Source organism: Orycteropus afer, unplaced genomic scaffold (assembly GCF_000298275.1).
Source record: "Orycteropus afer afer isolate SDZICR_OR568_19922 unplaced genomic scaffold, OryAfe1.0 scaffold00114, whole genome shotgun sequence".
In the NCBI taxonomy this organism is placed as follows: Eukaryota; Metazoa; Chordata; class Mammalia; order Tubulidentata; family Orycteropodidae; genus Orycteropus; species Orycteropus afer.
Window position 1 is genome coordinate 5,119,030 of NW_006921701.1, and position 11,804 is coordinate 5,130,833.

At 41.5% G+C, this 11,804-nt stretch overlaps 1 protein-coding gene across 1 annotated transcript in view; it reads right to left on the reverse strand.

Moving 5' to 3' along the window:
• RABL3 (RAB, member of RAS oncogene family like 3) overlaps nt 1–10,023 on the reverse strand; it is a 113,427-nt gene extending 103,404 nt beyond the window's left edge. The window contains exons 1-2 of the mRNA XM_007943882.2: nt 9,978–10,023; nt 2,472–2,563 (exon numbers count right to left, since the gene is read on the reverse strand). Coding sequence (XP_007942073.1) covers nt 2,472–2,563; nt 9,978–10,023 — 138 coding nt within the window. The remainder of the gene's footprint in view (nt 1–2,471; nt 2,564–9,977) is intronic.
• Between the last annotated feature and the right edge of the window lie 1,781 nt (nt 10,024–11,804).

Sequence of the window (11,804 nt, forward strand, 5' to 3'; positions counted from 1 at the left end):
CTATCATGGAAAAAGTTCCATGTGCACTGGAGAAGAATGTATCTTGTGTTGCTGTTGGGTGAAGTGCTCTGTAGATATCTATAAGGCCCAGTTGGTGTAGTGTATTATTTAGCTCTTCTGCATTTTTACTGAGTTTCTTCCAGTTGTTCTACCTTTCAAAGAAAGTGGTGTATTAAAATCTCCCACTATTACTGTGGAGTCATCTATTTGGCTTTTCAACTCTTTTAAAGTCTGATTTATGTATTTTGGGGCTCTTTCATTGACATATGTATTTGCCAGACCATGGCTCAACCTCAGGAAAGATTCCTATTGTTAGAGGCTTGCAAATTTCCGCCAATTTCACGCATACTCAAAGACCCCACCTCTGTGGCCCCACAGCACCAAAGCAGAGCTCCAAGGCAAAATTCGCGGGACCACACTCAGCTGCGGTTTCTTTGCTCTCCGTGCCCCCTCTGCTTGTGGTGCTGATGCAATCCCTCCAGACCGCTAATGGCTGGCTCTGGAGTTTGTCTGTGATACTATCCACCTGCGGCACCAAAGTTGCACACAATTTCAGCTGTGTTGGAGTCGGGGGAGTACCTGCTAATGACCTGCAGTCCCAATATCTGTGCCAAAGAAAGTCTGACCCAAGCCCGCTCTATGATCTACTGGGAGGGGAGGGGGCTAGCCTTTCTGGCGCAACAGTGAGATCTCCGCCTGAATCTCAGCAGTGGTGCCCGTGCCCTCCTGCACCCTCACCACCCAAATTACTGACAAAATCAGCTGCTAGAGGCAGGTCTCTGCCACTGCCTGCTGAAATACTGTAGTGGTCGCTGGTATGCTGCTATAAGATGACTTCCATCTTGGCTCAGGGATCTCAGGCGGCCACCCTTGCCCGGCAGACAGTGACTGCCCCAGGAAAGTTTGCAATGGTTTCTCTCGGGTGTCTGTCCATCCTCTGCCAGTAGCTATTTCCTAAGTAATCTCCCTGTGCCTTTCCTCTAATACTGCTCTTCTGTGTTTGGTGGATTCTGTTTCAGTGAGCTGTTCAGAGCACCAAAGTTCCTAATTCAAACTGCTGTACCTAGTTTTCAAAGTCCTTAGATGCCAGAGGGAAAAAAAGTGTGCTGCTCACTGGTGAGACTCCATTTTGAATCCACCCCGTTATTTCTTTAATAAGCCACTTAACTTAGCTGTAAGTAAGGAGTTCTGGTGGTGCAGTGCCTAAAGCTTTTGACTGCTAACCAGATGGTTGGTGGTTTGAACCCAGCAGCCACTCTGTGAAAGAAAGTGGGGGCAATATACTTCTGTAAAGCTTTATCACCTTGGAAACCCAACAGTGGTCACTATGAGTTGGAATTGAGTCACTGACAGTAGATTTTGTGGTTTTTTGTTTTTTTTTTTAACTGTAAGTATGGTCTGTGAGTTCTGTGTAGTCATTGTAATGGATTGAAACCCACGAGAGAAGTAGAGTGTGCTGTTGGACGGACGGCTGGTGTTAGAATTAGTAAAAGGCTGGAGAATGGAGTATGTCAGACCTCTATCTCATAGGGATCAGCCTTGTCCTGGTCTTGATTCACATTATTCCCCTTGAAGCTACACAGGTTCTGATGATCGCTACTATTATCGCTACTCCTACTATTTTACAAATGACTTCAAAGAACTGAAGAGAAATAACTGTCAGTCTACCAAAAATCAAACCCACTGCCATCAAGTAGATTCTGATTCATAGTGACCCCTATAGGGGTAAATCCCTCAAGGATTTAAATTCTTGTGAAAATAGATTGCCTCATATTCCCCCTACAGTGCAGCTGATGGGTTTGAACCACTGACCTTCTGATTAGCAGCCAAATGCCTTACCCACTGCATCACCAGAGCTCCTTAACTGTCAATCTAGCTAACTATTATTCCTTCTTCTTCTTTTTTTTTTTTTTTAAACTCAAAAGAGAGAAGTGTGCTGGCAGAAGACTTACTCAGGTCTACCTGGGATCAGCAAAGACCAACAACATCTGAGAAGATATTTAATGTAGTGAAAACTGCACCTGTGTTTCCTAAATGTGAAGTAGAACAGATGACCTAGAAAAGAAGCTCCAAAAGCTTTTGCCTTGACCTTTCATTTCCAGTCATAGCTTAAGTGAACTCTAGAGATGGAACTCTAGTTTAATTAAAACTCACAGTAATTAATAATGAAGTCTCTGGAAATAAGACTGATTTAAACCTTGGTTCTGCTTCTTAGGAGCTGAGTGAATTTGGCCAAGTTACTTCTTCATGTCTTAGTTTCTACACTACTATCCCACACTTTAGAAAAAATTAAATAAACAGACATGCAAAGGATTTAGCACAGTGCCTGGTACAGAGTACATGATTAATAAATCTCACCTACTATTATTACTTAATCTTGTCTACAGTACCATAATTTGATTATGTAGTTTGAAAGAGCTATCACTATCTTTAATTGACTACTAGAAAACTAAAATATAAGAAGCACATACTCTGACATCCACTGAGCAGCCCACAGTCCATGATGGATTTCCCAGCACTTGATTTTGGCATAAGAGATGAACTAATGAAGACTTCCCAACACCTGTAAAAGATAAAAGAACTCTATTCATATAAGTAAAAGAAGCATGCTTGAAATCTATTCTGGCATGAGTAAGATGGAAAATAAGTAATAATAATGACATACAAAACATGATTGTTTAAAGGGTGTTCAAACTGTACCTATAATACATTTTATTGAATAAGGTAAAAAAGATGGTCAAGGTCAATGGATCTCAAACTTAGTTTGAGTCAGAATCATCTGGAGGGCTTGTTAAAACAGTGTGGTGGTTAAGTTTGTTTGTCAACTTGGCTGGGCCTGGTTGAGTGGCTGGGCAGCTGGTGGTAGTTGTTCCCCATGATGAGATTGGCAATCTCATGGTGGGATCTACCATAAGCAGCTGAGTAGCTGCTTTAAGGATGTGGTCTGCTTCTTGTATATAAGAAACAGCTTTGGGAAGGGTCTCCAGTTTATGGCACACTTGAACCTTGTGTGTAGCTGTGTTGTTGTTCAGCAGCCTGCCATGCTCTGCCGACCTGGGACTTTCAATGGACTTGAATTAATGGCCTGCTGTGTGCTTTGGTAACATTGGGACTGTGTCATTTTATTTGCCCACCTTGGGCTTATTAGCCTCAGCAGCCAGTAGCTGCCTGAGTGAAGAGATGCCTCTAGCATCTTCAGTGGGCCAGGAGCAAGAGGCAGAGCTGAAGCCCAAGGTCAAGGGCCTTTCACCCAGCCCCTAGAGCCTGGCACTTTGAACTTGGACTTCTAGCCTCCCGAACTGTAAGAGAATAAACTCCTGTTTGTTTAAGCTATCCCATTTGTGGTATATTCCTGTCAGAGCAGCACTAGGTAACCAGAACAAACAGATTGCTGATTCCTGCTCCCCGAATTTCTGATCCAGCAGGTCTGTGGTGGGGACCAAGATTTTGCACTTTTAACAAGTTCACAGATGATGCTGATGCTACTGGTTCAGAAGTGTCATTCTGAAACCCAATGGTCAGGGGGAATTTCACGTAAACTAAACTCTTTCCTTTGAATGATTTCATCTATTTGGCCTATTTTAGAATTGTAACATCTTAATGGATCTTAGAGGTCCTTTCTTTCATCCTGCATATCAATTCAAGAGCTCTCTTTTATAATCCTGTTAGATGGTTTTCCAGATTGTTCTTGAGCACTGTCAATGACAGGGATTCACCATTTCACAATTTCTTATTTATACACTCCAATTTTCTCATATAGTGATTTAAAAAAAAAGTCAGCCAACCACTTGGCCCAGACTTCCCTCTGCAAAAAGAGAACAACTGTACTCCTTCTTTTACACTCTAGCCCTTTACTTTAGGGAGCTCTGGTGGCATAGTGCCTAAGGCACTTGACTGCTAACCAGAAGGCTGGTGGTTCAAACCCACCAGCTATTCCTCAGAAGGAAGGCTGGGCAATCTATTTCCGTAGGCCCTTTACTTTAGGATGATACTTTATCTTCTTTTAGATCTCCTAGGCTCTGGGAAATCTAGTTACTAATGCTAAGGGTAGCATTGCGAAATTTGTATGAAGAGGAAAGAATGAATTCTACTTGTACACTTGTGTGTGGAGTCACTCATTCATTTAATACTATTTTGGGAATGCCACATGCCAAGTATACCTGGTCAGTCTTTATGCATCACTAGTTACATCAAAGATTTACACCATCTATTGGTGTGCATTTTTGAGTATGAACCTTTGCTTATGTTTATTTTTATTATTAAAAAGTTACATTTACAAAAAATTTAGAAGACATTTATGTGTTTTAGGATACAAAATCACCTGAAGACTACTATGTATAGGATCCATCTCATTACATAAGCAGGGTTTTTCCATACACATGTTGTTATTGGGGTTGTATATATACTTTGTACTTAAAAACATCAATATAGCATGAACGTAATTAATGTCACAATTGTACATTTGAAGACTGTTGAAATGTCAAATAGTTTGTTATATACTTATCACAATTAAAAAAAAAAAAAAAAACACAAGCTTTTGGTTACACAGCTTGTTCTGTCTGGCATATTCTACTCCCCTCTCCACATTGGCCTAGTGAATTAATCTTTCAAGACTTAGTATCACTGTAGTTGTGAAGTCTTTTCTGACTGGAGTCAGAATTAAGCACACCATCCTCTTGGTCTCCACTGCATCTTCTACATATTTCTACCAAACCAAAAACCAAACTCATTGCCATTGAGTCAATTCCAGATCATAGTGACAACCACTGGGTTTCCAAGGCTGTAAATCTTTATGGAAGCAAGCTGTCCCATCTTTCTTCTGTGGAGCAGCTGGTGGGTTCAAACCACTGACCTTTTGGTTAGCAGCCAAATGCCTTAACCACTACAGAAACAAAGTGCCTTACATTTTCCTACAGAGTACTTAAAATACATTAGTAATTTGTTTCTTCATATGTTTTATTCACTCTGCTTAATTTTAAGTTCTTTGGGGTTTGTAGCTGTTTTACTCATCTTTTTATTTCCAGAAATCCTAACAGAGCCTTAATTAATATTTACAGATATGTGTCATGTAAAGTTCACAATATGGTTTGTGAAAAGGGACATTAATGTGATTTGGACCTTGTGAGAACACCATATTAAAACTTTATGGGAGCCTACTTCTGGATGTCTGTGTTGCTTTCGCTGCTGCTGCCGGAGGCTGGAGGAAGGGGTGGCAGTGGCTGAGACTGTGGTGGTGGCAGGGGCAACAAGAACAGAGCAAGAAGTGAGTGAGGAGGGAGCAGAACTTGCCTAGCCCCATTTGCTGCTATGCCTGCGTAAGCAGCAGGAGTAGCCTAGGGCCCACAGTACCCGCTCCCCTGCCCGCTGCCACCTGCCTGCCCACCAATGCATGAGAGTCAGCACCCAGAACCATGTCCTCTGCTCACCTGCTGTATCTACTTGGTCCAGTGCTGCAAAAGCCTGGGTTTGGGAACTTTAAAACCATCAGGGGAAAATAATAAATAAAAGAAGAGCTGCCTTCCTTTAAAAAAAAAAAGCAAGCAAGCCGTATAGGTCCACAGACGTTAAGTGACATATACCTATATTTATTGACTAAATTTTTCCATGTAGTTACAGAATCTCCATAAACATTTTTAATGTCTCCATAATATTTCAGAAAATAAACATAATAATTTACTTAACCATTCCCTTATTATTTAGTTTTTTGAACTTTTCACTATCCTAAGAAAAAATTTTTTCTGCCTAAACTTTTGTTTAAAATTAGATTTCCATAGTATACCTCCCAACGAGTGAAATTAATGAGTAAAAGGAAATGAACATTTAAAGTTCTTGATATATATTGACAAACCCCTTTCATCTGGTTACACTGCCACTAGCCACATGCTGCTACATGTCTTCTTGTACTTCAACAGTATTACAAAGTTGCTTTTGCATCTTTGTTAATTTGGTTAGAGAAAAAGAAGTGACATCTGCATTTCCCTTACTTTCTGGTAAAGATATTTTGTTCATCTTTGCTACCAGCTGTCTTCCCTCTTCTATGAATTATTTGCTGATCTGAATAATCTGCCCATTTATCTACTAGGGTTTAGTTTTCTTACTAACTTATATGATCTCTTTATATATTAGAGACATTAACTTTCTCATGTAATTGAATCAAACATTTTCCCAGGTTTCCTTTAACCTTTATTATTATTTTTCACATATAGACATTTAAGATTTTTGTTTGAGACATAAACACCCAAGCTTAGCTTTGCCTTCGTATATACTGTATTACATCTGATACTTGTGAACTTTATAGAGCATGTTGTTGAGTTTTGTGTTTGAATGTAGGTTTGTTTAAACTGGAGGCACATATCTGGGCATTTAGTTATCAGTTTGACATAAGGCTTGAGCTTTTAATTGTGCTTAATTGTGTCAGGGTAAATATCTCTCTGCAGTAATAGTGTATAGCTCTCCCTGAATTAACTGCTTTAGCCTTAGCAAATACTGAGTGGAACTCTAAACAGTAAGAACAGTTGAAGTGCTGGGAATAGTGTCCAATTATTCATTTCTTTAAGAATTATGGGGTTTTTTATTTGAACTAAATTAGATCAAAAGAATGCACCACACTTGCTGGGGAAAAGAAAAGAATCAAACTAATTAAATAAATGCCAGCTTCAAATGTAGCTGTAGGTAGTATATGAAAATCACCTGACTCTCTGAAAGAATAAAGAGAAAACAGTTACGTATGTGTTAGTGAAATTTTCAAGATATTTTACTAAACGATCAAGTAACTCTATAGGATACAAAGCAAGTCTCTAAATCCCAAGTCATTCCTTTACATACTTGTGAAATCCTCAAAATTCCATGGGGGAGTAAATTTTTACTAAAAATAAATTTTGAAGTTTGAATACAAGGCAGATAAAGTATAAAAAACATATTCTAATCTGTCAGATAGCAAATCCCTGTTAATAGGGAAATGATAAAGGCAATAACTGACTGCACATGTAGCCTAGTATTAGTGAACATGTGATAGGATCAGTCACGTTTCTGGTGGGCAAGTCTGTGTCTTTTGTTTTTCAGCTAAATATGACAGGGAAACAAAGCATATTAATTGCCTGATTACTTTTTCACATTTTATGCAGCATATGATTCTACCCATTATATAATTCAGTGATTTCACAGTTAAAACTGTAGCACCTAACACAGTGCCTGGTATACAGTAGGCACTCAAGTATAAAAAATCACTCAGTCAATCTACTAGTTTCAACAGTATTTAACGTGAAAGATTTGTTAGATGCAATAGAAAGAGGGAAAATGCAGACTAGAGAGAATACCTCTTCACATGTCATAAAGAACTGTTACCAACAGCTCTGGATTCTACTCCCAAATCCTATTTGGTAATACTCTTGCCAAGTCCCTTCATGCCATACTTTCTTCATCTGTAAAAACAAAGCCATTCTATTAAATTAACTTCAGTGCTACTTCAAAGTTCCATGAAGAACTAGAGGTGACATGAATTTGATTAGTCTCATCAAATTTTATAACGCAGCTTTCTTACGGGATTATTAAACTATAAAACCCCAAACCAAACTCACTGCCCTCAAGTTGGATCTGACTCACAGCAACCCCTCCATGGGTTTCTGAGGTGGTATCACTAGGGAAGTAGATTGCCCAATCTTCCTTCTGAGGAGTGGCTGGTGGGTTTGAACTGCCAACCTTCTGGTTAGCAGTCAAATGCCTTAGGCACTATGCTACCAGAACTCCTAGAGCTCCCTATACTCTCTGTAAAATATTTTACAATGCAAATAGTCTTCAGGCAATGTGCAAACGTTTTTCCCACCTCCAACGTCATATAAGGGAGCTCTGGTAGCATAGTGGCTAAGGCACTTGACTGCTAACCAGAAGGCTGGCGGTTCAAATCCACCAGCCACTCCTCTGAAGGAAGATGGGGCAATCTACATCCATAGTGATATGGCCTCGGAAACCCAAGGAGGGGTCGCTATGAGTCGGGTCCGACTCGACGGCACATAACAACAACAACAACGTTACATAAAGTTTCTGCAGTGAGTTCTAAAGCTCTTTGAGCTATGCCCTCTCTACCTCCAAGCAACTGGCAGTGTCTTTGCTTACGGCATACTCTCAAAAGATCAACTCCAGACACATCTAGGAAATGCAGGGTTAGCATTTTTTACCAAGTCTTTAAGGAGTATGGGACTAGGAATTATGGTGGTGAAGAAAGAGAGTGAGGTGAGAGACGAAATGCAGACTTTAACCCTGGTTTACAAATGTCCAAGATGGCAAAAGAATTTTAATATTAGGATTAAATTGGGCTCATCACTACTTCCTAGCTATTTCTGAATACGGCCTTTATTTTAATTTCTCTATTACTCCCAATCTACCATACAATAAACCAAAACCAAACCAAACTCACTGCCATGGAGTGATTCTGACTCATCAAAACCAAAACCAAACTCACTGCCATCAAATTGGGTTGGACTCAAAGCGACCCCTCGTTGGGTTTCTTAGGCGGTATCACTAAGGAAGTGGATTGACCAAGCTTTTGGTTTCCCAGGCAGAAAATCTTTACCGAAGTGGATTGCCCCATCTTCCTTCCACAGAGTGGCTGGTGGGTTTGAACCACCAACCATCTAGTTACCAGTCAAATGCCTTAGGCACTATGCCACCAGAGCAGCACATAATAGGTTTTCAATTAAGAAAAAATGAGAATATGGAATCGAGAAGTTTCCTTGAGAGTAAAGCAGGAGGATCACCGGATACTTCATTATAATATAGCTTGGTGTTTAAGAGTGATTACTCCGGGGTTCAAGCCAGTTCTGCCATTACTTTCATCTGTAAAATGGGAATATTAGAACTGTTCTTACATTTAAATAAAAATTCTCACAATTGGACCAATAAACCAAAACAAATAAACAAAAAACCCGGGAGTTCTGGTGACAGGAGTGCCTAAGGCATTTGACTGCTAATCAGAAGGCTGGTGGTTCAAACCCACCAGCCGCTCCTTGGAAGGAAGACTGGGCAATCTAGTTCCATAGAAGTTAAATGGAGAAAACATCTAACTTGCCAAGGATTTCATTGCACTGGATAAATCTGCTGCACAAAATCTATGTGAAGTGTTAAAATGCAAAGATGTCACCTGGAAGACTAAGGTGCCCCTGACCCAAGCCATGGTATTTTCAATAGCCTCATGTCATGTGAGAGCTGGACGATGATTAAAGAACAGCAAAAAAGAATTGATGCATCTGAATTGTGGTGTTAGCGTAGAATACTGAATGTACCATGGACTGCTAGAACAAACAAATCTGTCTTTGAAGAAGTATAGCCAGAACGCTCCTAGAAGCAAGAATAGCCAGACTTCGTCTCTCATACTTCGGTCATGTCGTCAGAAGGGATCAGTACATGTAAAAACTTAATGTGCTTGGGAGAGGCTCAGCGAAAAAGGGGAAGACGCTCACTCAACAAGATGGAATGACACAGTGGCTGCGACGATGGGTTTAAACACGGCAACGATTGTGAGGATGGCGCAGAATCGGGCAGTGTTTCCTTCTCTTGCACACATGGTAATTATGAGTTGAAAGCCGACTTTAGAGCACCTAACAACTGGTTTAAACGATATACACAAAGCGTTTGGAACAGCGTTCTTCTTAGTACTTTAAAGGCACGATCGCATTTCTGAACCATAATCAATGGTTACAAATCCTTTTAAACAAAGGAATCGATAATGTTCCCTAGGCTGCGGCAGCCAGGAAAACAGGCGTGGAAAACTGAGAATGCTAAGAAGGGCCAGGGTTTCGCATCCTACACCCGCCGGACGCCGCCACCTAGTCAAATGGAGCAAAGTCCTCTGGGAAATGTAGTCTTCAGCCTTGGAGAGCGACTTCTTCCACGGCTCGAAGAGCTAGGAACCAGAGAAGGCGGAGGATCACCAGATAACTCAAGAGTGTCAGGAGTCCCAGTAGTGGGTCTGATCCACTCACCTGAGTCTCCCAACACCAGCACCTTCACCCGATCCAGGGAAGCCATCTTGCCACAGCCTTCCCAGGGTTGACGCCTGTTCCGGGACGCTAGGCCAATCAGAGCTGTGAGTGTAGGGCCGAGCCTTTAGTTTCATTGGCCAGTCAGAGCATACCCATCCTGATTGAAAGTTTCACTGTGCTGATTGGTCGGCCTGGGCAAAAGTAGACTGTGGTCTCCAAAGCTGGTCGCAGAAATAAGGCGTCTTCGTGGTCGCGCAGGTGGCGTGCTCGGTTAAGCCGGTAGTTGGAGGATTCTCTTCGGTAAACCTTGTCCCCAGTTCCGTGTTCTCTTCCTTTTCACTCCTCCCACGTTAACTATCCTCTTTTCGTTAGCTACCCTCCTGATTTTGTCCTCCAAAGAACCATTGACCCTGGAGCGGCCCGTGTACGACCTCGGGTATGGCTGCGCCGAGTGTGTCGCTGGACTCAACTGGGAGAGTCCTTGGGAGTTTGGGGTTTCGGGGTCTCACAGTGGGGAGAAGCAAATATTACTAAACGGGTCTCGAGGAGGGCCATTGGGTCCGGAGGTTTCGCTGCTATGTGCCACTTTACCTGTGAAGGTATGAAGAGTGCCGTGAAATATGGCAGCAGAGAAAACCGCAGTTAGATGTGTACGATTCCAGTTCGGCTAGAACTGGGATGAATAGTAGTATACTGAAATAATTTAGGAGGACTTCCTGCATCCTCACCTATATGCCCTTTTCTCCACTCTACAGTCAGCGTTATCTTTTTAAATCGCAAATTTGACCCTGTCACTCCTGCTTAAGTTTAACAAGAGGGTGAGCATAGCCTATCCCTTTGCATTCTGGAAACAGGTGTGGAGAAAGTGCATTGGGAAGCTGGCAGGGTGGGCATATTAGAACACGTGGCTAGGAGGTGCATTGAAAGTTTCATGGAAGTACTTGACTGTACTGGATCTACTTTGCTGGACGTTGGGGATTCAGTGATAAACAAGATAGTCCCTGGTCTCATCTTACTGTTTTGGGAGTTGGGAGAGACAGACGTGGAGAAAGTTTAAGACCATTAAGTGCAACTTTAGAAGTGGAAAGAATAATGGGAACATGTGGAAGGGAATCATTCTCACCTATTACGGGGAATTTGGGAAGGCATCTCTGAGGAAATAATATTTGAGACTTAAAGGAGTTTGGGCTTAGTTTAGGGGCAGAGGGAACAAATGGCTTTTGAAAGGGCCCTGAAGTGGAGAAACCATGCCTGACTCATGAAATTGAGAAAACTCCAGTGTGGCTGGAGATGAGGCTGACAAAATGGAAGAGAGTGCGTTCCTTTCTACTTAGTTTGTCCTGCTCTGTACCTGGTGCACAGTAGTCCTACACTATTTGTATGATTGGAATAAACCAAAGGAGTTACTATGGAGTTGATTCCAACTCATGGTGACTCCTTGTGTGTCAGAGTAGAACTGTGCTTCACAGGGTTTTCAATGCTTGATTTTTTTTTAATCACCAGACCTTTCTTTTGAGGTGTCTCTGGGTAAATTTGAACCTCCACCATTTAAATTAGCAACTGAATTTACACCACTCAGGGAACTCCATGACTAGAATATTGTTGTTAGGTGCCGTCAAGTTGATTTCAACTCATAGCAACCCTATGTGACAGAGTAGAACTGCCTCTAAGTTTCCCAGGCTATAGTCTTTACAGGAACAGCTTACCAGGTCTTTTCTCCCATGGAGCCTGAGTAGGTTTGAACTGCTGACCTTTCCGTTCATATCCAACTGCTTAACCGTTGCACCACCAGGAACACATAGAATATAGAAAACAAAACCAAATTGC